The sequence below is a fragment of the Somniosus microcephalus genome, unplaced genomic scaffold, assembly GCF_052327205.1.
Source record: "Somniosus microcephalus isolate GS21.2 unplaced genomic scaffold, FLI_Smic_1.0 unresolved_chr7, whole genome shotgun sequence".
NCBI lineage: Eukaryota > Metazoa > Chordata > Chondrichthyes > Squaliformes > Somniosidae > Somniosus > Somniosus microcephalus.
This window is the reverse complement of record NW_028225185.1, coordinates 1,114,848-1,141,767: the sequence shown is the minus strand read 5'-3', so window position 1 is coordinate 1,141,767 and position 26,920 is coordinate 1,114,848. Positions and strand designations below refer to the sequence as shown.

The 26,920-nt window shown below is 60.0% G+C and overlaps 1 protein-coding gene across 1 annotated transcript in view; it reads right to left on the bottom strand.

Annotated features, from left to right (window-relative positions):
- The window catches only part of LOC147086343 (thrombospondin-3-like), a 145,581-nt gene that overhangs the window by 106,311 nt on the left and 12,350 nt on the right, over positions 1–26,920 (bottom strand). The window contains exon 4 of the mRNA XM_085978405.1: positions 15,231–15,308. Within this exon, the coding sequence (XP_085834531.1) occupies positions 15,231–15,308 (78 nt within the window). The remainder of the gene's footprint in view (positions 1–15,230; positions 15,309–26,920) is intronic.

Here is a 26,920-nt window from a genome sequence, read left to right as displayed (position 1 = left end):
GTCCAGGGTCCACTCGCGGAGTTAGTGTCAGCGCAGTGACACCAGGGGCTTAGTGTCCAGGGTCCCCTCGCGGAGTTAGTGTCAGCACAGTGACACCAGGGGCTCTCAGTGTCCAGGGTCCCTCGCGGAGTTAGTGTCAGCGCAGCGACACCAGGGGCTCTCAGTGTCCAGGGTCCCCTCGCGGAGTTAGTGTCAGCACAGCGACACCAGGGGCTCAGTGTCCAGGGCCTCTCGCGGAGTTAGTGTCAGCACCGTGACACCAGGGGCTCTCAGTGTCCAGGGTCCCTCGCGGAGTTAGTGTCAGCGCAGTGACACCAGGGGCTCTCAGTGTCCAGGGTCCCCTCGCGGAGTTAGTGTCAGCACCGTGACACCAGGGGCTCAGTGTCCAGGGTCCCCTCGCGGAGTTAGTGTCAGCATCGTGACACCAGGGGCTCCGTGACCAGGGTCCCCTCGCGGAGTTAGTGTCAGCACCGTGACACCAGGTGCTCAGTGTCCAGGGTCCCCTCGCGGAGTAAGTGACAGCGCAGTGACACCAGGGGCTCAGTGTCCAGGGTCCCCTCGCGGAGTTAGTGTCAGTGCAGCGACACCAGGGGCTCAGTGTCCAGGGTCCCCACGCGGAGTTAGTGTCAGCACCGTGACACCAGGGGCTCTCAGTGTCCAGGGTCCCCTCGCGGAGTTAGTGTCAGTGCAGTGACACCAGGGGCTCAGTGTCCAGGGTCCACTCGCGTTGTTAGTGTCAGCACCGTGACACCAGGGGCTCTCATTGTCAAGGGTCCCTCGCGGAGTTAGTGTCAGCGCAGTGACACCAGGGGCTCTCAATGTCCAGGGTCCCCTCGCGGAGTTAGTGTCAGCACCGTGACACCAGGGGCTCAGTGTCCAGGGTCCCCTCGCGGAGTTAGTGTCAGTGCAATGACAGCAGGGGCTCAGTGTCCAGGGTCCCCTCGCGGAGTTAGTGTCAGCACCGTGACACCAGGGGCTCTCAGTGTCCAGGGTCCCCTCGCGGAGTTAGTGTCAGCACCGTGACACCAGGGGCTCTCAGTGTCCAGGGTCCCCTCGCGGAGTTAGTGTCAGTGCAGCGACACCAGGGGCTCAGTGTCCAGGGTCCACTCGCGGAGTTAGTGTCAGTGCAGTGACACCAGGGGCTCAGTGCCAGGGTCCCTCGCGGAGTTAGTGTCAGCACCGTGACACCAGGGGCTCTCAGTGTCCAGGGTCCCTCGCGGAGTTAGTGTCAGCACCGTGACACCAGGGGCTCTCAGTGTCCAGGGTCCCTCGCGGAGTTAGTGTCAGTGCAGTGACACCAGGGGCTCAGTGTCCAGGGTCCCCTCGCGTAGTTAGTGTCAGCACCGTGACACCAGGGGCTCTCAGTGTCCAGGGTCCCCTCGCGGAGTTAGTGTCAGCACAGTGACACCAGGGGCTCAGTGTCCAGGGTCCCCTCGCGGAGTTAGTTTCAGCGCCATGACACCAGGGGCTGTGTCCAGGGTCCCCTCGCGGAGTTAGTGTCAGTGCAGTGACACCAGGGGCTCAGTATTCAGGGTCCCTCGCGGAGTAGGTGTCAGCGCAGTGACACCAGGGGCTCTCAGCGTCCAGGGTCCCTCGCGGAGTTAGTGTCAGTGCAGTGACACCAGGGGCTCTCAGTGACCAGGGTCCCCTCGCGGAGTTAGTGTCAGCACAGTGACACCAGGGGCTCAGTGTCCAGGGTCCCCTCGCGGAGTTAGTGTCAGTGCAGCGACACCAGGAGCTAAGTGTCCAGGGTCCACTCGCGGAGTTAGTGTCAGTGCAGTGACACCAGGGGCTCAGTGTCCAGGGTCCCTCGCGGAGTTAGTGTCAGCACCGTGACACCAGGGGCTCTCAGTGTCCAGGGTCCACTCGCGGAGTTAGTGTCAGCGCAGTGACACCAGGGGCTCTCAGGGTCCAGGGTCCCCTCGCGGAGTTAGTGTCGGTGCAGTGACACCAGGGGCTCTCAGTGTCCAGGGCCCCTCGCGGAGTTAGTGACAGTGCAGTGACACCAGGGGCTCAGTGTCCAGGGTCCCCTCGCGGAGTTAGTGTCAGCACTGTGACACCAGGGGCTCTCAGTGTCCAGGGTCCCCTTGCAGAGTTAGTGTCAGCACCGTGACACCAGGGGCTCAGTGTCCAGGGTCCCCTCGCGGAGTTAGTGTCAGCATCGTGACACCAGGGGCTCAGTGACCAGGGTCCCCTCGCGGAGTTAGTGTCAGCACCGTGACACCAGGTGCTCAGTGTCCAGGGTCCCCTCGCGGAGTTAGTGACAGCGCAGTGACACCAGGGGCTCAGTGTCCAGGGTCCCCTCGCGGAGTTAGTGTCAGTGCAGCGACACCAGGGGCTCAGTGTCCAGGGTCCCCACGCGGAGTTAGTGTCAGCACCGTGACACCAGGGGCTCTCAGTGTCCAGGGTCCCCTCGCGGAGTTAGTGTCAGTGCAGTGACACCAGGGGCTCAGTGTCCAGGGTCCACTCGCGGAGTTAGTGTCAGCACCGTGACACCAGGGGCTCTCATTGTCAAGGGTCCCTCGCGGGGTTAGTGTCAGCGCAGTGACACCAGGGGCTCTCAATGTCCAGGGTCCCCTCGCGGAGTTAGTGTCAGCACCGTGACACCAGGGGCTCAGTGTCCAGGGTCCCCTCGCGGAGTTAGTGTCAGTGCAATGACACCAGGGGCTCAGTGTCCAGGGTCCCCTCGCGGAGTTAGTGACAGCGCAGTGACACCAGGGGCTCAGTGTCCAGGGTCCCCTCGCGGAGTTAGTGTCAGTGCAGCGACACCAGGGGCTCAGTGTCCAGGGTCCCCACGCGGAGTTAGTGTCAGCACCGTGACACCAGGGGCTCTCAGTGTCCAGGGTCCCCTCGCGGAGTTAGTGTCAGTGCAGTGACACCAGGGGCTCAGTGTCCAGGGTCCACTCGCGGAGTTAGTGTCAGCACCGTGACACCAGGGGCTCTCATTGTCAAGGGTCCCTCGCGGGGTTAGTGTCAGCGCAGTGACACCAGGGGCTCTCAATGTCCAGGGTCCCCTCGCGGAGTTAGTGTCAGCACCGTGACACCAGGGGCTCAGTGTCCAGGGTCCCCTCGCGGAGTTAGTGTCAGTGCAGTGACACCAGGGGCTCAGTGTCCAGGGTCCCCTCGCGGAGTTAGTGTCAGTGCAGTGACACCAGGGGCTCTCATTGTCCAGGGTCCTCTCGCGGAGTTAGTGTCAGCAGGGGCTCTCAGTGTCCAGGGTCCCTCGCGGAGTTAGTGTCAGTGCAGCGACACCAGGGGCTCAGTGTCCAGGGTCCCCTTGCGGAGTTAGTGTCAGTGCAGTGACACCAGGGGCTCAGTGTCCAGGGTCCCCTCGCGGAGTTAGTGTCAGTACAGTGACACCAGGGGCTCAGTGTCCAGGGTCCCCTCGCGGAGTTAGTGTCAGCACCGTGACACCAGTGGCTCAGTGTCCAGGGTCCCACCGCGGAGTTAGTGTCAGCACCGTGACACCAGGGGCTCAGTGTCCAGAGTCCCCTCGCGGAGTTAGTGACAGCGCAGTGACACCAGGGGCTCAGTGTCCAGGGTCCCCTCGCGGAGATGGTGTCAGTGCAGCGACACCAGGGGCTCAGTGTCCAGGGTCCCCACGCGGAGTTAGTGTCAGCACCGTGACACCAGGGGCTCTCAGTGTCCAGGGTCCCCTCGCGGAGTTAGTGTCAGTGCAGCGACACCAGGGGCTCAGTGTCCAGGGTCCACTCGCGGAGTTAGTGTCAGTGCAGTGACACCAGGGGCTCAGTGCCAGGGTCCCTCGCGGAGTTAGTGTCAGCACCGTGACACCAGGGGCTCTCAGTGTCCAGGGTCCCTCGCGGAGTTAGTGTCAGCACCGTGACACCAGGGGCTCTCAGTGTCCAGGGTCCCTCGCGGAGTTAGTGTCAGCGCAGTGACACCAGGGGCTCTCAGTGTCCAGGGTCCCTCGCGGAGTTAGTGTCAGTGCAGTGACACCAGGGGCTCAGTGTCCAATGTCCCCTCACGGAGTTAGTGTCAGCACCGTGACACCAGGGGCTCAGTGTCCAGGGTCCCCTCGCGGAGTTAGTGTCAGCACCGTGACACCAGGGGCTCAGTGTCCAGGGTCCCCTCGCGGAGTTAGTGTCAGCGCAGTGACACCAGGGGCTCAGTGTGCAGGGTCCCCTCGCGGAGTTAGTGTCAGCGCCATGACACTAGGGGCTCAGTGTCCAGGGTCCCCTCGCGGAGTTAGTGTCAGCACCGTGACACCAGGGGCTCAGTGTCCAGGGTCCCCTCGCGGAGTTAGTGTCAGTGCAATGACACCAGGGGCTCAGTGTCCAGGGTCCCCTCGCGGAGTTAGTGACAGCGCAGTGACACCAGGGGCTCAGTGTCCAGGGTCCCCTCGCGGAGTTAGTGTCAGTGCAGCGACACCAGGGGCTCAGTGTCCAGGGTCCCCACGCGGAGTTAGTGTCAGCACCGTGACACCAGGGGCTCTCAGTCTCCAGGGTCCCCTCGCGGAGTTAGTGTCAGTGCAGTGACACCAGGGGCTCAGTGTCCAGGGTCCACTCGCGGAGTTAGTGTCAGCACCGTGACACCAGGGGCTCTCATTGTCAAGGGTCCCTCGCGGGGTTAGTGTCAGCGCAGTGACACCAGGGGCTCTCAATGTCCAGGGTCCCCTCGCGGAGTTAGTGTCAGCACCGTGACACCAGGGGCTCAGTGTCCAGGGTCCCCTCGCGGAGTTAGTGTCAGTGCAATGACACCAGGGGCTCAGTGTCCAGGGTCCCCTCGCGGAGTTAGTGTCAGTGCAGTGACACCAGGGGCTCAGTGTCCAGGGTCCCCTCGCGTAGTTAGTGTCAGCACCGTGACACCAGGGGTTCTCAGTGTCCAGGGTCCCCTCGCGGAGTTAGTGTCAGCACAGTGACACCAGGGGCTCAGTGTCCAGGGTCCCCTCGCGGAGTTCGTGTCAGCGCAGTGACACCAGGGGCTCTCAGTGTCCAGGGTCCCCTCGCGGAGTTAGTGTCAGTGCAGTGACACCAGGGGCTCAGTGTTCAGGGTCCCTCGCGGAGTAGGTGTCAGCGCAGTGACACCAGGGGCTCTCAGCGTCCAGGGTCCCTCGCGGAGTTAGTGTCAGTGCAGTGACACCAGGGGCTCTCAGTGTCCAGGGTCCCTCGCGGAGTTAGTGTCTGTGCAGCGACACCAGGGGCTCTCAGTGACCAGGGTCCCCTCGCGGAGTTAGTGTCAGCACAGTGACACCAGGGGCTCAGTGTCCAGGGTCCCTCGCGGAGTTAGTGTCAGCACTGTGACACCAGGGGCTCTCAGTGTCCAGGGTCCCCTCGCGGAGTTAGTGTCAGCGCAGTGACACCAGGGGCTCAGTGTCCAGGGTCCCTCGCGGAGTTAGTGTCTGTGCAGCAACACCAGGGGCTCTCAGTGACCAGGGTCCCCTCGCGGAGTTAGTGTCAGCACAGTGACACCAGGGGCTCAGTGTCCAGGGTCCCTCGCGGAGTTAGTGTCAGCACCGTGACACCAGGGGCTCTCAGTGTCCAGGGTCCCCTCGCGGAGTTAGTGTCAGCGCAGTGACACCAGGGGCTCTCAGTGTACAGGGTCCCCTTGCGGAGTTAGTGTCAGCACAGTGACACCAGGGGCTCAGTGTCCAGGGTCCCCTCGCGGAGTTAGTGTCAGTGCAGCGACACCAGGAGCTCAGTGTCCAGGGTCCACTCGCGGAGTTAGTGTCAGTGCAGTGACACCAGGGGCTCAGTGTCCAGGGTCCCTCGCGGAGTTAGTGTCAGCACCGTGACACCAGGGGCTCTCAGTGTCCAGGGTCCCCTCGCGGAGTTAGTGTCGGTGCAGTGACACCAGGGGCTCTCAGTGTCCAGGGCCCCTCGCGGAGTTAGTGACAGTGCAGTGACACCAGGGGCTCAGTGTCCAGGGTCCCTCGCGGAGTTAGTGTCAGTGCAGTGACACCAGGGTCTCAGTGTCCAGGGTCCCTCGCGGAGTTAGTGTCAGTGCAGTGACACCAGGGGCTCAGTGTCCAGGGTCCCTCGCGGAGTTAGTGTCAGTGCAGTGACACCAGGGGCTCTCAGTGTCCAGGGTCCCTCGCGGAGTTAGAGTCAGTGCAGTGACACCAGGGGCTCTGAGTGTCCAGGGTCCCCTCGCGGAGTTAGTGTCAGCACCATGACACCAGGGGCTCAGTGTCCAGGGTCCCTCGCGGAGTTAGTGTCAGTGCAGTGACACCAGGGGCTCAGTGTCCAGGGTCCCTCGCGGAGTTAGTGTCAGCACCGTGACACCAGGGGCTCTGTGTCCAGGGTCCCCTCGCGGAGTTAGTGTCAGCGCAGTGACACCAGGGGCTCTCAGTGTGCAGGGTCCCCTCGCGGAGTTAGTGTCAGCGCAGTGACACCAGGGGCTCAGTGTCCAGGGTCCCCTCGCGGAGTTAGTGTCAGCGCAGTGACACCAGGGGCTCAGTGTCCAGGGTCCCCTCGCGGAGTTAGTGTCAGCACCGTGACACCAGGGGCTCTCAGTGTCCAGGGTCCCCTCGCGGAGTTAGTGTCAGCGCAGTGACACCAGGGGCTCTCAGTGTCCAGGGTCCACTCGCGGAGTTAGTGTCAGCGCAGTGACACCAGGGGCTTAGTGTCCAGGGTCCCCTCGCGGAGTTAGTGTCAGCACAGTGACACCAGGGGCTCTCAGTGTCCAGGGTCCCTCGCGGAGTTAGTGTCAGCGCAGCGACACCAGGGGCTCTCAGTGTCCAGGGTCCCCTCGCGGAGTTAGTGTCAGCACAGCGACACCAGGGGCTCAGTGTCCAGGGCCTCTCGCGGAGTTAGTGTCAGCACCGTGACACCAGGGGCTCTCAGTGTCCAGGGTCCCTCGCGGAGTTAGTGTCAGCGCAGTGACACCAGGGGCTCTCAGTGTCCAGGGTCCCCTCGCGGAGTTAGTGTCAGCACCGTGACACCAGGGGCTCAGTGTCCAGGGTCCCCTCGCGGAGTTAGTGTCAGCATCGTGACACCAGGGGCTCCGTGACCAGGGTCCCCTCGCGGAGTTAGTGTCAGCACCGTGACACCAGGTGCTCAGTGTCCAGGGTCCCCTCGCGGAGTAAGTGACAGCGCAGTGACACCAGGGGCTCAGTGTCCAGGGTCCCCTCGCGGAGTTAGTGTCAGTGCAGCGACACCAGGGGCTCAGTGTCCAGGGTCCCCACGCGGAGTTAGTGTCAGCACCGTGACACCAGGGGCTCTCAGTGTCCAGGGTCCCCTCGCGGAGTTAGTGTCAGTGCAGTGACACCAGGGGCTCAGTGTCCAGGGTCCACTCGCGTTGTTAGTGTCAGCACCGTGACACCAGGGGCTCTCATTGTCAAGGGTCCCTCGCGGAGTTAGTGTCAGCGCAGTGACACCAGGGGCTCTCAATGTCCAGGGTCCCCTCGCGGAGTTAGTGTCAGCACCGTGACACCAGGGGCTCAGTGTCCAGGGTCCCCTCGCGGAGTTAGTGTCAGTGCAATGACAGCAGGGGCTCAGTGTCCAGGGTCCCCTCGCGGAGTTAGTGTCAGCACCGTGACACCAGGGGCTCTCAGTGTCCAGGGTCCCCTCGCGGAGTTAGTGTCAGCACCGTGACACCAGGGGCTCTCAGTGTCCAGGGTCCCCTCGCGGAGTTAGTGTCAGTGCAGCGACACCAGGGGCTCAGTGTCCAGGGTCCACTCGCGGAGTTAGTGTCAGTGCAGTGACACCAGGGGCTCAGTGCCAGGGTCCCTCGCGGAGTTAGTGTCAGCACCGTGACACCAGGGGCTCTCAGTGTCCAGGGTCCCTCGCGGAGTTAGTGTCAGCACCGTGACACCAGGGGCTCTCAGTGTCCAGGGTCCCTCGCGGAGTTAGTGTCAGTGCAGTGACACCAGGGGCTCAGTGTCCAGGGTCCCCTCGCGTAGTTAGTGTCAGCACCGTGACACCAGGGGCTCTCAGTGTCCAGGGTCCCCTCGCGGAGTTAGTGTCAGCACAGTGACACCAGGGGCTCAGTGTCCAGGGTCCCCTCGCGGAGTTCGTGTCAGCGCAGTGACACCAGGGGCTCTCAGTGTCCAGGGTCCCCTCGCGGAGTTAGTGTCAGTGCAGTGACACCAGGGGCTCAGAGTTCAGGGTCCCTCGCGGAGTAGGTGTCAGCGCAGTGACACCAGGGGCTCTCAGCGTCCAGGGTCCCTCGCGGAGTTAGTGTCTGTGCAGCGACACCAGGGGCTCTCAGTGACCAGGGTCCCCTCGCGGAGTTAGTGTCAGCACAGTGACACCAGGGGCTCAGTGTCCAGGGTCCCTCGCGGAGTTAGTGTCAGCACCGTGACACCAGGGGCTCTCAGTGTCCCCTCGCGGAGTTAGTGTCAGCGCAGTGACACCAGGGGCTCAGTGTCCAGGGTCCCTCGCGGAGTTAGTGTCTGTGCAGCGACACCAGGGGCTCTCAGTGACCAGGGTCCCCTCGCGGAGTTAGTGTCAGCACAGTGACACCAGGGGCTCAGTGTCCAGGGTCCCTCGCGGAGTTAGTGTCAGTGCAGTGACACCAGGGGCTCAGTGTCCAGGGTCCCCTCGCGGAGTTAGTGTCAGTGCAATGACACCAGGGGCTCAGTGTCCAGGGTCCCCTCGCGGAGTTAGTGTCAGTGCAGTGACACCAGGGGCTCAGTGTCCAGGGTCCCCTCGCGGAGTTAGTGTCAGTGCAGCGACACCAGGAGCTCAGTGTCCAGGGTCCACTCGCGGAGTTAGTGTCAGTGCAGTGACACCAGGGGCTCAGTGTCCAGGGTCCCTCGCGGAGTTAGTGTCAGCACCGTGACACCAGGGGCTCTCAGTGTCCAGGGTCCCCTCGCGGAGTTAGTGTCAGCGCAGTGACACCAGGGGCTCTCAGTGTCTAGGGTCCCCTCGCGGAGTTAGTGTCGGTGCAGTGACACCAGGGGCTCTCAGTGTCCAGGGCCCCTCGCGGAGTTAGTGACAGTGCAGTGACACCAGGGGCTCAGTGTCCAGGGTCCCTCGCGGAGTTAGTGTCAGTGCAGTGACACCAGGGTCTCAGTGTCCAGGGTCCCTCGCGGAGTTAGTGTCAGTGCAGTGACACCAGGGGCTCAGTGTCCAGGGTCCCTCGCGGAGTTAGTGTCAGTGCAGTGACACCAGGGGCTCAGTGTCCAGGGTCCCTCGCGGAGTTAGTGTCAGCACCGTGACACCAGGGGCTCTGTGTCCAGGGTCCCCTCGCGGAGTTAGTGTCAGCGCAGTGACACCAGGGGCTCAGTGTACAGGGTCCCCTCGCGGAGTTAGTGTCAGCACCGTGACACCAGGGGCTCTCAGTATGCAGGGTCCCCTCGCGGAGTTAGTGTCAGCGCAGTGACACCAGGGGCTCAGTGTTCAGGGTCTCCTCACGGAGTTAGTGTCAGCGCAGTGACACCAGGGGCTCTCAGTGTCCAGGGTCCCCTCGCGGAGTTAGTGTCAGCGCAGTGACACCAGGGGCTTAGTGTCCAGGGTCCCCACGCGGAGTTAGTGTCAGCACACTGACACCAGGGGCTCTCAGTGTCCAGGGTCCCCTCGCGGAGTTAGTGTCAGCACAGCGACACCAGGGGCTCAGTGTCCAGGGTCCCTCGTGGAGTTACTGTCAGCGCAGTGACACCAGGGGCTCTCAGTGTCCAGGGTCCCTCGCGGAGTTAGTGTCAGTGCAGTGACACCAGGGGCTCAGTGTCCAGGGTCCCCTCACGGAGTTAGTGTCAGCACCGTGACACCAGGGGCTCAGTGTCCAGGGTCCCCTCACGGAGTTAGTGTCAGCACCGTGACACCAGGGGCTCAGTGTCCAGGGTCCCCTCGTGGAGTTAGTGTCAGCGCAGTGACACCAGGGGCTCAGTGTGCAGGGTCCCCTCGCGGAGTTAGTGTCAGCGCCGTGACACCAGGGGCTCAGTGTCCAGGGTCCCCTCGCGGAGTTCGTGTCAGCGCAGTGACACCAGGGGCTCTGTGTCCAGGGTCCCCTCGCGGAGTTAGTGTCAGTGCAGTGACACCAGGGGCTCAGTGTTCAGGGTCCCTCGCGGAGTAAGTGTCAGCGCAGTGACACCAGGGGCTCTCAGTGTCCAGGGTCCCTCGCGGAGTTAGTGTCAGTGCAGTGGCACCAGGGGCTCTCAGTGTCCAGGGTCCCTCGCGGAGTTAGTGTCAGCGCAGTGACACCAGGGGCTCAGTGTCCAGGGTCCCCTCGCGGAGTTAGTGTCAGCACCGTGACACCAGGGGCTCAGTGTACAGGGTCCCCTTGCGGAGTTCGTGTCAGCACCGTGACACCAGGGGCTCAGTGTCCAGGGTCCCCTCGCGGAGTTAGTGACAGCGCAGTGACACCAGGGGCTCAGTGTCCAGGGTCCCCTCGCGGAGTTAGTGTCAGTGCAGCGACACCAGGGGCTCAGTGTCCAGGGTCCCCTCACGGAGTTAGTGTCAGCGCAGTGACACCAGGGGCTCTCAGTGTCCAGGGTCCCCTCGCGGAGTTAGTGTCAGCGCAGTGACACCAGGGGCTTAGTGTCCAGGGTCCCCACGCGGAGTTAGTGTCAGCACAGTGACACCAGGGGCTCTCAGTGTCCAGGGTCCCTCGCGGAGTTAGTGTCAGCGCAGCGACACCAGGGGCTCTCAGTGTCCAGGGTCCCCTCGCGGAGTTAGTGTCAGCACAGCGACACCAGGGGCTCAGTGTCCAGGGTCCCTCGCGGAGTTAGTGTCAGCACCGTGACACCAGGGGCTCTCAGTGTCCAGGGTCCCTCGCGGAGTTAGTGTCAGCGCAGTGACACCAGGGGCTCTCAGTGTCCAGGGTCCCTCGCGGAGTTAGTGTCAGTGCAGTGACACCAGGGGCTCAGTGTCCAGGGTCCCCTCACGGAGTTAGTGTCAGCACCGTGACACCAGGGGCTCAGTGTCCAGGGTCCCCTCACGGAGTTAGTGTCAGCACCGTGACACCAGGGGCTCAGTGTCCAGGGTCCCCTCGTGGAGTTAGTGTCAGCGCAGTGACACCAGGGGCTCAGTGTGCAGGGTCCCCTCGCGGAGTTAGTGTCAGCGCCGTGACACCAGGGGCTCAGTGTCCAGGGTCCCCTCGCGGAGTTCGTGTCAGCGCAGTGACACCAGGGGCTCTGTGTCCAGGGTCCCCTCGCGGAGTTAAGTGTCAGTGCAGTGACACCAGGGGCTCAAGTGTTCAGGGTCCCTCGCGGAGTAAGTGTCAGCGCAGTGACACCAGGGGCTCTCAGTGTCCAGGGTCCCTCGCGGAGTTAGTGTCAGCACCGTGACACCAGGGGCTCAGTGTCGAGGGTCCCTCGCAGAGTTAGTGTCAGCACCGTGACACCAGGGGCTCTCAGTGTCCAGGGTCACCTCGCGCAGTTAGTGTCAGCACCGTGACACCAGGGGCTCTCAGTGTCCAGGGTCCCTCGTGGAGTTAGTGTCAGTGCAGTGACACCAGGGGCTCAGTGTCCAGGGTCCCCTCGCGGAGTTGGTGTCAGTGCAGTGACACCAGGGGCTCTCAGTGTCCAGGGTCCCCTCGCGGAGTTAGTGTCAGCACCGTGACACCAGGGGCTCAGTGTCCAGGGTCCCCTCGCGGAGTTAGTGTCAATACCGTGACACCAGGGGCTCTCAGTGTCCAGGGTCCCCTCGCGGAGTTAGTGTCAGCGCAGTGACACCAGGGGCTCAGTGTCCAGGGTCCCCTCGCGGAGTTAGTGTCAGCGCAGTGACACCACGGGCTCCCAGTGTCTAGGGTCCCCTCGCGGAGTTAGTGTCAGCACAGTGACAGCAGGGGCTCAGTGTCCAGGGTCCCCTCGCGGAGTTAGTGTCAGCACCGTGACACCAGGGGCTCTCAGTGTCCAGGGTCCCTCGCGGAGTTAGTGTCAGTGCAGTGACACCAGGGGCTCTCAGTGTCCAGGGTCCCTCGCGGAGTTAGTGTCAGCTCCGTGACACCAGGGGCTCTCAGTGTCCAGGGTCCCTCGCGGAGTTAGTGTCAGTGCAGTGACACCAGGGGCTCTCAGTGTCCAGGGTCCCCTCACGGAGTTAGTGTCAGCACCGTGACACCAGGGGCTCAGTGTCCAGGGTCCCCTCGCGGAGTTAGTGTCAGCACCGTGACACCAGGGGCTCAGTGTCCAGGGTCCCCTCGCGGAGTTAGTGTCAGTGCAGTGACACCAGGGGCTCTCAGTGTCCAGGGTCCCTCGCGGAGTTAGTGTCAGTGCAGTGACACCAGGGGCTCAGTGTCCAGGGTCCCTCGCGGAGTTAGTGTCAGTGCAGTGACACCAGGGGCTCTCAGTGTCCAGGGTCCCCTCGCGGAGTTAGTGTCAGTGCAGTGACACCAGGGGCTCTCAGTGTCCAGGGTTCCTCGCGGAGTTAGTGTCAGCACCGTGACACCAGGGGCTCATTGTCCAGGGTCCCCTCGCGGAGTTAGTGTCAGCGCAGTGACACCAGGGGCTCAGTGTGCAGGGTCCCCTCGCGGAGTTAGTGTCAGCACCGTGACACCAGGGGCTCAGTGTCCAGGGTCCCCTCGCGGAGTTAGTGTCAGCGCAGTGACACCAGGGGCTCAGTGTCCAGGGTCCCCTCGCGGAGTTAGTGTCAGTGCAGTGACACCAGGGGCTCTCAGTGTCCAGGGTCCCCTCGCGGAGTTAGTGTCAGTGCAGTGACACCAGGGGCTCTCAGTGTCCAGGGTCCCCTCGCGGAGTTAGTGTCAGCGCAGTGACACCAGGGGCTCAGTGTCCAGGGTCCCCTCGCGGAGTTAGTATCAGCACAGTGACACCAGGGGCTCTCAGTGTCCAGGGTCCCCTCGCGGAGTTAGTGTCAGCGCAGTGACACCAGGGGCTCAGTGTCCAGGGTCCCCTCGCGGAGTTAGTGTCAGCGCAGTGACACCACGGGCTCCCAGTGTCTAGGGTCCCCTCGCGGAGTTAATGTCAGCACAGTGACACCAGGGGCTCAGTGTCCAGGGTCCCCTCGCGGAGTTAGTGTCAGCACCGTGACACCAGGGGCTCTCAGTGTCTAGGGTCCCTCGCGGAGTTAGTGTCAGTGCAGTGACACCAGGGGCTCTCAGTGTCCAGGGTCCCCTCACGGAGTTAGTGTCAGCACCGTGACACCAGGGGCTCAGTGTCCAGGGTCCCCTCGCGGAGTTAGTGTCAGTGCAGTGACACCAGGGGCTCTCAGTGTCCAGGGTCCCTCGCGGAGTTAGTGTCAGCACCGTGACACCAGGGGCTCATTGTCCAGGGTCCCCTCGCGGAGTTAGTGTCAGCGCAGTGACACCAGGGGCTCAGTGTCCAGGGTCCCCTCGCGGAGTTAGTGTCAGCACCGTGACACCAGGGGCTCTCAGTGTCCAGGGTCGCTCGCGGAGTTAGTGTCAGTGCAGTGACACCAGGGGCTCAGTGTCCAGGGTCGCTCGCGGAGTTAGTGTCAGTGCAGTGACACCAGGGGCTCAGTGTCCAGGGTCCCCTCGCGGAGTTAGTGTCAGCGCAGTGACACCAGGGGCTCTCAGTGTCCAGGGTCCCCTCGCGGAGTTAGTGTCAGCGCAGTGACACTAGGGGCTCTCAGTGTCCAGGGTCCCCTCGCGGAGTTAGTGTCAGCACCGTGACACCAGGGCCTCAGTGTCCAGGGTCCCTCGCGGAGTTAGTGTCAGCACCGTGACACCAGGGGCTCTCAGTGTCCAGGGTCCCCTCGCGGAGTTAGTGTCAGCACCGTGACACCAGGGGCTCTCAGTGTCCAGGGTCCCTCAGTGTCCAGGGTCCCCTCGCGGAGTTAGTGTCAGTGCAGTGACACCAGGGGCTCAGTGTCCAGGGTCCCTCGCGGAGTTAGTGTCAGCACAGTGACACCAGGGGCTCAGTGTCCAGGGTCACTCGCGGAGTTAGTGTCAGCACAGTGACACCAGGGGCTCTCAGTGTCCAGGGTCCCCTCGCGGAGTTAGTGTCAGTGCAGTGACACCAGGGGCTCTCTGTCTAGGGTCCCCTCGCGGAGTTAGTGTCAGCACCGTGACACCAGGGGCTCAGTGTCCAGGGTCCCCTCGCGGAGTTAGTGTCAGCACCGTGACACCAGGGGCTCAGTGTCCAGGGTCCCTCGCGGAGTTAGTGTCAGTGCAGTGACACCAGGGGCTCTCAGTGTCTAGGGTCCCCTCGCGGAGTTAGTGTCAGCACCGTGACACCAGGGGCTCTCAGTGTCTAGGGTCCCCTCGTGGAGTTAGTGTCAGTGCAGTGACACCAGGGGCTCAGTGTCCAGGGTCCCTCGCGGAGTTAGTGTCAGTGCAGTGACACCAGGGGCTCAGTGTCCAGGGTCCCCTCGCGGAGGTAGTGTCAGTGCAGTGACACCAGGGGCTCAGTGTCCAGGGTCCCCTCGCGAAGTTAGTGTCAGCACCGTGACACCAGGGGCTCAGTGTCCAGGGTCCCCTCGCGGAGTTAGTGTCAGCACCGTGACACCAGGGGCTCAGTGTCCAGGGTCCCCTCGCGGAGTTAGTGTCAGTGCAGTGACACCAGGGGCTCAGTGTCCAGGGTCCCCTCGCGGAGTTAGTGTCAGCACCGTGACACCAGGGGCTCAGTGTCCAGGGTCCCCTCGCGGAGTTAGTGTCAGCACCGTGACACCAGGGGCTCAGTGTCCAGGGTCCCCTCGCGAAGTTAGTGTCAGCACCGTGACACCAGGGGCTCAGTGTCCAGGGTCCCTCGCGGAGTTAGTGTCAGCACCGTGACACCAGGGGCTCAGTGTCCAGGGTCCCTCGCGGAGTTAGTGTCAGCACCGTGACACCGGGGGCTCAGTGTCCAGGGTCCCTCGCGGAGTTAGTGTCAGCACCGTGACACCAGGGGCTCAGTGTCCAGGGTCCCTCGCGGAGTTAGTGTCAGCACCGTGACACCAGGGGCTCAGTGTCCAGGGTCCCCTCGCGGAGTTAGTGTCAGCACCGTGACACCAGGGGCTCTCTGAATGCCCAGCAGTTTGGAGCCAGATTCTATCAGCAGAGAGGGCACGGTGACTCTCACTGGATTTCAGTTCCACAGACTATTCCTCATGTTAGACCAGTGAACACTGTTCTACCACAGAGGCATCACTATTGAACGTGATCCTGTCCAATGTTCACACAATGGAGTGAATTAATTCGGCCCCAGCATTTCAGCTGATCCAATAGACGGGAGTTTATTTGTAGTCACTTTCCAACATCAGAGATCGAATTTCCTCCCTCCCTAAACTCGGGGTGTGCAACCCTAGCGCTGCACCAGGTGAGATCAGCAGCCAGTGACGGACCCTGGGACTGTGCGGTTACTCACTGAGGCACCATGTGCCCTCTCGGGCAACAAGAGCATCGCTGGAACCAGCTGCAGATTTCTGATCACTCACCGCTGTATTTGTGCAGATTGAGTTTGTTATGCAGCCACCGTTATTCCCGTCGTTACATTCATCGATATCTGAGCAAACCTGAAAGAGAGAGAGTGTCTGTCACAATATCACATCGCACCCGAGGCTCTGAGCTTGTTCACTGACAAAACAAAGTGAATATTTGATATACAAGTATCATTTTCAGATCGTCATGTAGAGGCCAACAGGCTTAGGTACAGGGGAGGGGCAGATAGTTCTGTTCTTCCTCCCTGGACTATTCGGATGGCCCAAGGGGACTCCAAGCACAGACCAGGCTGTTTCTGGACAGAGGGAAGCAATGCCAGTCCAGCTGTGGTCTCTGATGCTGACAGCTGTTGTTCTCTCAGGCAGGTTTGTTTGTTAATGTGAAAGATCAGACTCTTAACAGGAGTGAATTCCCATGGTACTAATCCCGGCACAGACCGCTGGTGTCTGTGGCTCTGATTGGAGAACATTATCTCGATACGAGGGGGCTGGGAATCCCTGGCACCCACATACAACCGGCCGTTCGTCTTTAAACCTTATTTTTGTTGTATCCTTGGTTTCTATGGAACCCCAGCCTCTGATATGCCCGCCGTACGACTAGTCAGAGTGGATTTAACCTTTAACTTATCCATCTCACATTTAAACATCTCTCTGATCTGCCCCTTTGTCCAACAATTAATCCGATTCCCAGTCCATCACCAACAATTAATCCGATTCCCAGTCCATCACCAACAATTAATCCGATTCCCAGTCCATCACCAACAATTAATCCGATTCCTAGTCCATCACCAACAATTAATCCGATTCCCAGTCCATCACCAACAATTAATCCAATTCCCAGTCCATCACCAACAATTAATCCGATTCCCAGTCCATCACCAACAATTAATCCGATTCCCAGTCCATCACCAACAATTAATCCGATTCCCAGTCCATCACCAACAATTAATCCGATTCCCAGTCCATCACCAACAATTAATCCGATTCCCAGTCCATCACCTTTCGATTCCTCTTTCCCTTTATCCATCTTTAATGTGAACCCAATTCGTTGTGCTCACTTCTCCCAAATGCTCTCCCACTTACAGGTCACTTACTCGTCCTGTTTAATGATCCAGAAACTGATCTGATTACATCCTCTCTTGTTGGATATGCAGACACAAGTTAAGGAAATAGTCCTTAATTATCCAAAGGAGGCTGAGCCCAGATTAATCGGTTGGAAAAAGTGGCATTTCAAAACAAGAATACACAGCAGGAACACGAAACACTGACCGCTCCTGGCCCGGAGCTAGAGAGAGGTCAGTCCATGTTCATACACTGACCGCTCCTGGCCCGGAGCTAGAGAGAGGTCAGTCCATGTTCAGACACTGACCACTCCTGGCCCGGAGCTAGAGAGAGGTCAGTCCATGTTCAGACACTGACCGCTCTTGGCCCGGAGCTAGAGAGAGGTCAGTCCATGTTCAGACACTGACCGCTCCTCACCCTGGAGCTAGAGACAGGTCATTCCATGTTCAGACACTGACCGCTCCTGGCCCGGAGCTAGAGCGAGGTCAGTCCATGTTCAGACACTGACCGCTCCTCACCCCGGAGCTAGAGAGAGGTCAGTCCATGTTCAGACACTGACCACTCCTCACCCCGGAGCTAGAGAGAGGTCAGTCCATGTTCAGACACTGACCGCTGCTCACCCTGGAGCTAGAGAGAGGTCAGTCCATGTTCAGACACTGACCGCTCCTCACCCTGGAGCTAGAGACAGGTCATTCCATGTTCAGACACTGACCGCTCCTGGCCCGGAGCTAGAGCGAGGTCAGTCCATGTTCAGACACTGACCGCTCCTCACCCCGGAGCTAGAGAGAGGTCAGTCCATGTTCAGACACTGACCACTCCTCACCCCGGAGCTAGAGAGAGGTCAGTCCATGTTCAGACACTGACCGCTCCTCACACCAGAGCTGGAGAGAGGTCAGTCCATGTTCAGACACTGACCGCTGCTCACCCTGGAGCTAGAGAGAGGTCAGTCCATGTTCAGACACTGACCGCTCCTCACCCTGGAGATAGAGAGAGGTCAGTCCATGTTCAGACACTGACCGCTCCTCACCCTGGAGCTAGAGAGAGGTCAGTCCATGTTCAGACACTGACCACTCCTCACCCTGGAGCTAGAGAGAGGTCAGTCCATGTTCAGACACTGACCGCTCCTCACCCTGGAGCTAGAGAGAGGTCAGTCCATGTTCAGACACTGACCGCTCCTCACCCTGGAGCTAGAGAGAGGTCAGTCCATGTTCAGACACTGACCACTCCTGGTCCCGGAGCTAGAGCGAGGTCAGTCCATGTTCAGACACTGACCGCTCCTCACCCCGGAGCTAGAGAGAGGTCAGTCCATGTTCAGACACTGACCGCTCCTCACCCCAGAGCTAGAGAGAGGTCAGTCCATGTTCAGACACTGACCGCTGCTCACAACGGAGGTAGAGAGAGGTCAGTCCATGTTCAAACACTGACCGCTCCTGGCCTGGAGCGAGAGCGAGGTCAGTCCATGTTCAGACACTGACCGCTCCTCATCCCGGAGCTAGAGAGAGGTCAGTCCATGTTCAGACACTGACTGCTCCTCACCCTGGAGCAAGAGAGAGGTCAGTCCATGTTCAGACACTGACCGCTCCTCACCCCGGAGCTAGAGGTCAGTCCATGTTCAAACACTGACCGCTCCTGGCCCTGAGCTAGAGAGAGGTCAGTCCATGTTCAGATACTGACCGCTGCTCACCCCGGAGCTAGAGAGAGTTCAGTCCATGTTCAGACACTGACCGCTCCTCACCCCGGAGCTAGAGACAGGTCAGTCCATGTTCAGACACTGACCGCTCCTCACCCTGGAGCTAGAGAGAGGTCAGTCCATGTTCAGACACTGACCGCTCCTCACCCCGGAGCTAGAGACAGGTCAGTCCATGTTCAGACACTGACCGCTCCTCACCCCGGAGCTAGAGAGAGGTCAGTCCATGTTCAAACACTGACCGCTCCTCACCCCGGAGCGAGAGACAGGTCAGTCCATGTTCAGACACTGACCACTACTGGCCCGGAGCTAGAGAGAGGTCAGTCCATGTTCAGACACTGACCGCTCCTGGCCCGGAGCTAGAGAGAGGTCAGTCCATGTTCAGACACTGTCCGCTCCTGGTCCCGGAGCTAGAGAGAGGTCAGTCCATGTTCAGACACTGACCGCTCCTCACCCTGGAGCTAGAGGGACGTCAGTCCATGTTCAGACACTGACCACTCCTGGTCCCGGAGCTAGAGAGAGGTCAGTCCATGTTCAGACACTGACCGCTCCTGTCCCGGAGCTAGAGAGAGGTCAGTCCATGTTCAGACACTGACCGCTCCTCACCCTGGAGCTAGAGAGCAGTCAGTCCATGTTCAGACACTGACCGCTCCTCACCCTGGAGCAAGAGAGAGGTCAGTCCATGTTCAGACACTGACCACTCCTCACGCCGGAGCTAGAGAGAGTTCAGTCCATGTTCAGACACTGACCACTCCTGGTCCCGGAGCTAGAGACAGGTCAGTCCATGTTCAGACACTGACCGCTCCTGGCCCGGAGCTCGAGAGAGGTCAGTCCATGTTCAGACACTGACCGCTCCTGGCCCGGAGCTAGAGAGAGGTCAGTCCATGTTCAGACACTGACCGCTCCTGGCCTGGAGCTAGAGAGAGGTCAGTCCATGTTCAGACACTGACCGCTCCTGGCCCGGAGCTAGAGAGAGGTCAGTCCATGTTCAGACACTGACCGCTCCTGGCCTGGAGCTAGAGAGAGGTCAGTCCATGTTCAGGCACTGACCGCTCCTGGACCGGAGCTAGAGCGAGGTCAGTTCATGTTCAGACACTGACCGCTCCTGGCCCGGAGCTAGAGAGAGAGGTCAGTCCATGTTCAGACACTGACCGCTCCTCACCCTGGAGCTAGAGAGAGGTCAGTCCATGTTCAGACACTGACCGCTCCTCACCCTGGAGCTAGAGAGAGGTCAGTCCATGTTCAGACACTGACCGCTCCTGGCCTGGAGCTGCAGAGAGGTCAGTCCATGTTCAGACACTGACCGCTCCTCACCCTGGAGCTGGAGAGAGGTCAGTCCATGTTCAGACACTGTCCGCTCCTCACCCCGGAGCGAGAGCGAGGTCAGTCCATGTTCAGACACTGACCGCTCCTCACCCTGGAGCTAGAGAGAGGTCAGTCCATGTTCAGACACTGACCGCTCCTCACCCTGGAGCTAGAGAGAGGTCAGTCCATGTTCAGACACTGACCGCTCCTCACCCCGGAGCTAGAGAGAGGTCAGTCCATGTTCAGACACTAACCACTCCTGGCCCGGAGCTAGAGAGAGGTCAGTCCATGTTCAGACACTGACCGCTCCTCACCCCGGAGCTAGAGAGAGGTCAGTCCATGTTCAGACACTGACCGCTCCTCACACCGGAGCTGGAGAGAGGTCAGTCCATGTTCAGGCACTGACTGCTCCTCACCCCGGAGCTAGAGAGAGGTCAGTCCATGTTCAAACACTGTCCGCTCCTGGCCCGGAGCTAGAGAGAGGTCAGTCCATGTTCAGACACTGACCGCTCCTCATCCTGGAGCTGGAGAGAGGTCAGTCCATGTTCAGACACTGACCGCTCCTCACCCCGGAGCTAGAGCGAGGTCAGTCCATGTTCAGCTACTGACCGCTGCTCACACCGGAGCTAGAGCGAGGTCAGTCCATGTTCAGACACTGACCGCTCCTCACCCTGGAGCTAGAGAGCGGTCAGTCCATGTTCAGACACTGACCGCTCCTCACCCTGGAGCTAGAGAGAGGTCAGTCCATGTTCAGACACTGACCGCTCCTCACCCCGGAGCGAGAGAGAGGTCAGTCCATGTTCAGACACTGACCGCTCCTCACCCTGGAGCTAGAGAGAGGTCAGTCCATGTTCAGACACTGACAGCTCCTCACCCCGGAGCTAGAGAGAGGTCAGTCCATGTTCAGACACTGACCGCTCCTCACGCTGGAGCTGGAGAGAGGTCAGTCCATGTTCAAACACTGACCGCTCCTGGCCCGGAGCTAGAGAGAGGTCAGTCCATGTTCAGACACTGACCACTCCTCACCCCGGAGCTAGAGAGAGGTCAGTCCATGTTCAGACACTGACCGCTCCTCACCCTGGAGCTAGAGAGAGGTCAGTCCATGTTCAGACACTGACCGCTCCTCAACCCGGAGCTAGAGAGAGGTCAGTCCATGTTCAGACACTGACCGCTCCTGGCCCGGAGCTAGAGAGAGGTCAGTCCATGTTCAGACACTGACCGCTCCTGGCCCGGAGCTAGAGAGAGGTCAGTCCATGTTCAGACACTGACCGCTCCTGGCCTGGAGCTAGAGAGAGGTCAGTCCATGTTCAGACACTGACCGCTCCTGGCCCGGAGCTAGAGAGAGGTCAGTCCATGTTCAGACACTGACCGCTCCTGGCCTGGAGCTAGAGAGAGGTCAGTCCATGTTCAGACACTGACCGCTCCTGGACCGGAGCTAGAGCGAGGTCAGTTCATGTTCAGACACTGACCGCTCCTGGCCCGGAGCTAGAGAGAGAGGTCAGTCCATGTTCAGACACTGACCGCTCCTCACCCCGGAGCTCGAGCGAGGTCAGTCCATGTTCAGATACTGACTGCTGCTCACACCGGAGCTAGAGCGAGGTCAGTCCATGTTCAGACACTGACCGCTCCTCACCCCGAAGCTAGAGAGAGGTCAGTCCATGTTTAGACACTGACCGCTCCTGGCCTGGAGCAAGAGAGAGGTCAGTCCATGTTCAGATACTGACCGCTCCTGGCCCTGAGCTAGAGAGAGGTCAGTCCATGTTCAGATACTGACCGCTGCTCACCCTGGAGCTAGAGAGAGGTCAGTCCATGTTCAGACACTGACCGCTGCTCACACCGGAGCTGGAGAGAGGTCAGTCCATGTTCAGACACTGACTGCTCCTCACCCCGGAGCTCGAGAGAGGTCAGTCCATGTTCAGACACTGACCGCTCCTCACCCTGGAGCTAGAGAGAGGTCAGTCCATGTTCAGACACTGACTGCTCCTGGCCTGGAGCTGGAGAGAGGTCAGTCCATGTTCAGACACTGACCGCTCCTGGCCTGGAGCTAGAGAGAGGTCAGTCCATGTTCAGACACTGACCGCTCCTCACCCCGGAGCTGGAGAGAGGTCAGTCCATGTTCAGACACTGACCGCTCCTCACACCGGAGCTGGAGAGAGGTCAGTCCATGTTCAGGCACTGACTGCTCCTCACCCCGGAGCTAGAGAGAGGTCAGTCCATGTTCAAACACTGTCCGCTCCTGGCCCGGAGCTAGAGAGAGGTCAGTCCATGTTCAGACACTGACCGCTCCTCATCCTGGAGCTGGAGAGAGGTCAGTCCATGTTCAGACACTGACCGCTCCTCACCCCGGAGCTCGAGCGAGGTCAGTCCATGTTCAGATACTGACTGCTGCTCACACCGGAGCTAGAGCGAGGTCAGTCCATGTTCAGACACTGACCGCTCCTCACCCCGAAGCTAGAGAGAGGTCAGTCCATGTTTAGACACTGACCGCTCCTGGCCTGGAGCAAGAGAGAGGTCAGTCCATGTTCAGATACTGACCGCTCCTGGCCCTGAGCTAGAGAGAGGTCAGTCCATGTTCAGATACTGACCGCTGCTCACCCTGGAGCTAGAGAGAGGTCAGTCCATGTTCAGACACTGACCGCTCCTCACCCCGGAGCTGGAGAGAGGTCAGTCCATGTTCAGACACTGACCGCTCCTGGCCCGGAGCTAGAGAGAGGTCAGTCCATGTTCAGATACTGACTGCTGCTCACCCTGGAGCTAAAGAGAGGTCAGTCCATGTTCAAATACTGACCGCTCCTCACCCCGGAGCTAGAGAGAGGTCAGTCCATGTTCAGACACTGACCGCTGCTCACAACGGAGCTAGAGACAGGTCAGTCCATGTTCAGACACTGACCGCTCCTCACCCTGGAGCTAGAGAGAGGTCAGTCCATGTTCAGATACTGACCGCTCCTCACCCTGGAGCTAGAGAGAGGTCAGTCCATGTTCAGACACTGACTGCTCCTGGCCTGGAGCTGGAGAGAGGTCAGTCCATGTTCAGACACTGACCGCTCCTGGCCTGGAGCTAGAGAGAGGTCAGTCCATGTTCAGACACTGACCGCTCCTCACCCCGGAGCTAGAGAGGTCAGTCCATGTTCAGACACTGACCGCTCCTCACCCTGGAGCGACAGAGAGGTCAGTCCATGTTCAGACACTGACCGCTCCTGGCCTGGAGCTAGAGAGAGGTCAGTCCATGTTCAGATACTGACCGCTCCTGGCCCTGAGCTAGAGAGAGGTCAGTCCATGTTCAGATACTGACCGCTGCTCACCCTGGAGCTAGAGAGAGGTCAGTCCATGTTCAGACACTGACCGCTCCTCACCCCGGAGCTGGAGAGAGGTCAGTCCATGTTCAGACACTGACCGCTCCTCACACCGGAGCTGGAGAGAGGTCAGTCCATGTTCAGGCACTGACTGCTCCTCACCCCGGAGCTAGAGAGAGGTCAGTCCATGTTCAAACACTGTCCGCTCCTGGCCCGGAGCTAGAGAGAGGTCAGTCCATGTTCAGACACTGACCGCTCCTCATCCTGGAGCTGGAGAGAGGTCAGTCCATGTTCAGACACTGACCGCTCCTCACCCCGGAGCTAGAGCGAGGTCAGTCCATGTTCAGATACTGACCGCTGCTCACACCGGAGCTAGAGCGAGGTCCGTCCATGTTCAGACACTGACCGCTCCTCACCCCGAAGCTAGAGAGAGGTCAGTCCATGTTCAGACACTGACCGCTCCTCACCCTGGAGCTAGAGAGCGGTCAGTCCATGTTCAGACACTGACCGCTCCTCACCCTGGAGCGAGAGAGAGGTCAGTCCATGTTCAGACACTGACCGCTCCTCACCCTGGAGCTAGAGAGAGGTCAGTCCATGTTCAAACACTGACCGCTCCTCACCCTGGAGCTAGAGAGAGGTCAGTCCATGTTCAGACACTGACCGCTGCTCACACCGGAGCTAGAGAGAGGTCAGTCCATGTTCAGACACTGACCGCTCCTCGCACCGGAGCTGGAGAGAGGTCAGTCCATGTTCAGACACTGACTGCTCCTCACCCCGGAGCTAGAGAGAGGTCAGTCCATGTTCAGACACTGACCGCTCCTCACCCTGGAGCTAGAGGTCAGTCCATGTTCAAACACTGTCCGCTCCTCACCCTGGAGCTAGAGAGAGGTCAGTCCATGTTCAAACACTGTCCGCTCCTGGCCCGGAGCTAGAGAGAGGTCAGTCCATGTTCAGACACTGACCGCTCCTCACCCTGGAGCTAGAGAGAGGTCAGTCCATGTTCAGACACTGACCGCTCCTCACCCTGGACTGAGAGAGAGGTCAGTCCATGTTCAGACACTGACCGCTCCTCACCCCGGAGCGAGAGAGAGGTCAGTCCATGTTCAGACACTGACCGCTCCTCACCCTGGAGCTAGAGAAAGGTCAGTCCATGTTCAGACAATGACCGCTCCTGGCCCTGAGCTAGAGAGGTCAGTCCATGTTCAGACAATGACCGCTCCTGGCCCTGAGCTAGACAGAGGTCAGTCCATGTTCAGACAATGACCGCTCCTGGCCCTGAGCTAGAGAGAGGTCAGTCCATGTTCAGACAATGACCGCTCCTGGCCCTGAGCTAGAGAGGTCAGTCCATGTTCAGACACTGACCGCTCCTCACCCTGGAGCTAGAGGTCAGTCCATGTTCAAACACTGTCCGCTCCTCACCCTGGAGCTAGAGAGAGGTCAGTCCATGTTCAAACACTGTCCGCTCCTGGCCCGGAGCTAGAGAGAGGTCAGTCCATGTTCAGACACTGACCGCTCCTCACCCTGGAGCTAGAGAGAGGTCAGTCCATGTTCAGACACTGACCGCTCCTCACCCTGGAGCTAGAGAGCAGTCAGTCCATGTTCAGACACTGACCGCTCCTCACCCTGGAGCTAGAGAGAGGTCAGTCCATGTTCAGACACTGACCGCTCCTCACCCCGGAGCGAGAGAGAGGTCAGTCCATGTTCAGGCACTGACCGCTCCTGTCCCGGAGCTCGAGAGAGGTCAGTCCATGTTCAGACACTGACCGCTCCTCACCCTGGAGCTAGAGAGCAGTCAGGCCATGTTCAGACACTGACCGCTCCTCACCCTGGAGCTAGAGAGAGGTCAGTCCATGTTCAGACACTGACCGCTCCTCACCCCGGAGCGAGAGAGAGGTCAGTCCATGTTCAGACACTGACCGCTCCTGGCCCGGAGCTAGAGAGAGGTCAGTCCATGTTCAGACACTGACCGCTCCTGGCCCGGAGCTAGAGAGAGAGGTCAGTCCATGTTCAGACACTGACCGCTGCTCACACCGGAGCTAGAGCGAGGTCAGTCCATGTTCAGGCACTGACCGCTCCTGTCCCGGAGCTCGAGAGAGGTCAGTCCATGTTCAGACACTGACCGCTCCTCACCCTGGAGCTAGAGAGCAGTCAGTCCATGTTCAGACACTGACCGCTCCTCACCCTGGAGCTAGAGAGAGGTCAGTCCATGTTCAGACACTGACCGCTCCTCACCCCGGAGCTAGAGAGAGGTCAGTCCATGTTCAGACACTGACCGCTCCTGGCCCGCAGCTAGAGCGAGGTCAGTCCATGTTCAGACACTGACCACTCCTGGTCCCGGAGCTAGAGAGAGGTCAGTCCATGTTCAGACACTGACCACTCCTGCTCCCGGAGTTGAGACAGGTCAGTCCATGTTCAGACACTGACCACTCCTGGTCCCGGAGCTAGAGAGGTCAGTCCATGTTCAGACACTGACCGCTCCTGGCCCGGAGCTAGAGAGAGGTCAGTCCATGTTCAGACACTGACCGCTCCTCACCCTGGAGCTAGAGAGCAGTCAGTCCATGTTCAGACACTGACCGCTCCTCACCCTGGACCGAGAGAGAGGTCAGTCCATGTTCAGACACTGACCGCTCCTCACCCCGGAGCGAGAGAGAGGTCAGTCCATGTTCAGACACTGACCGCTCCTCACCCTGGAGCTAGAGAAAGGTCAGTCCATGTTCAGACAATGACCGCTCCTGGCCCTGAGCTAGAGAGGTCAGTCCATGTTCAGACAATGACCGCTCCTGGCCCTGAGCTAGACAGAGGTCAGTCCATGTTCAGACAATGACCGCTCCTGGCCCTGAGCTAGAGAGAGGTCAGTCCATGTTCAGACAATGACCGCTCCTGGCCCTGAGCTAGAGAGGTCAGTCCATGTTCAGACAATGACCGCTCCTGGCCCTGAGCTAGACAGAGGTCAGTCCATGTTCAGACAATGACCGCTCCTGGCCCTGAGCTAGAGAGGTCAGTCCATGTTCAGACAATGACCGCTCCTGGCCCTGAGCTAGAGAGGTCAGTCCATGTTCAGACAATGACCGCTCCTGGCCCTGAGCTAGAGAGAGGTCAGTCCATGTTCAGACACTGACCGCTCCTGGCCCTGAGCTAGAGAGGTCAGTCCATGTTCAGACAATGACCGCTCCTGGCCCTGAGCTAGAGAGGTCAGTCCATGTTCAGACACTGACCGCTCCTGGCCCTGAGCTAGAGAGAGGTCAGTCCATGTTCAGACAATGACCGCTCCTGGCCCTGAGCTAGAGAGGTCAGTCCATGTTCAGACAATGACCGCTCCTGGCCCTGAGCTAGAGAGGTCAGTCCATGTTCAGACACTGACCGCTCCTGGCCCGGAGCTAGAGAGGTCAGTCCATGTTCAGACAATGACCGCTCCTGGCCCTGAGCAAGAGAGAGGTCAGTCCATGTTCAGACACTGACCGCTCCTGGCCCTGAGCTTGAGAGAGGTCAGTCCATGTTCAGACACTGACCGCTCCTGGCCATGAGCTAGAGAGAGGTCAGTCCATGTTCAGACACTGACCGCTCCTGGCCCTGAGCTAGAGAGAGGTCAGTCCATGTTCAGACACTGACCGCTCCTGGCCCTGAGCTAGACAGAGGTCAGTCCATGTTCAGACAATGACCGCTCCTGGCCCTGAGCTAGAGAGGTCAGTCCATGTTCAGACACTGACCGCTCCTGGCCCTGAGCTAGAGAGAGGTCAGTCCATGTTCAGACACTGACCGCTCCTGGCCCTGAGCTAGAGAGAGGTCAGTCCATGTTCAGACACTGACCGCTCCTGGCCCTGAGCTAGAGAGAGGTCAGTCCATGTTCAGACACTGACCGTTCCTGGCCCTGAGCTAGAGAGGTCAGTCCATGTTCAGACAATGACCGCTCCTGGCCCTGAGCTAGAGAGGTCAGTCCATGTTCAGACAATGACCGCTCCTGGCCCTGAGCTAGAGAGAGGTCAGTCCATGTTCAGACACTGACCGCTCCTGGCCCTGAGCTAGAGAGAGGTCAGTCCATGTTCAGACACTGACCGCTCCTGGCCCTGAGCTAGAGAGGTCAGTCCATGTTCAGACACTGACCGCTCCTGGCCCTGAGCTAGAGAGAGGTCAGTCCATGTTCAGACACTGACCGCTCCTGGCCCTGAGCTAGAGAGGTCAGTCCATGTTCAGACACTGACCGCTCCTGGCCCTGAGCTAGAGAGAGGTCAGTCCATGTTCAGACACTGACCGCTCCTGGCCCTGAGCTAGAGAGGTCAGTCCATGTTCAGACACTGACCGCTCCTGGCCCTGAGCTAGAGAGGTCAGTCCATGTTCAGACA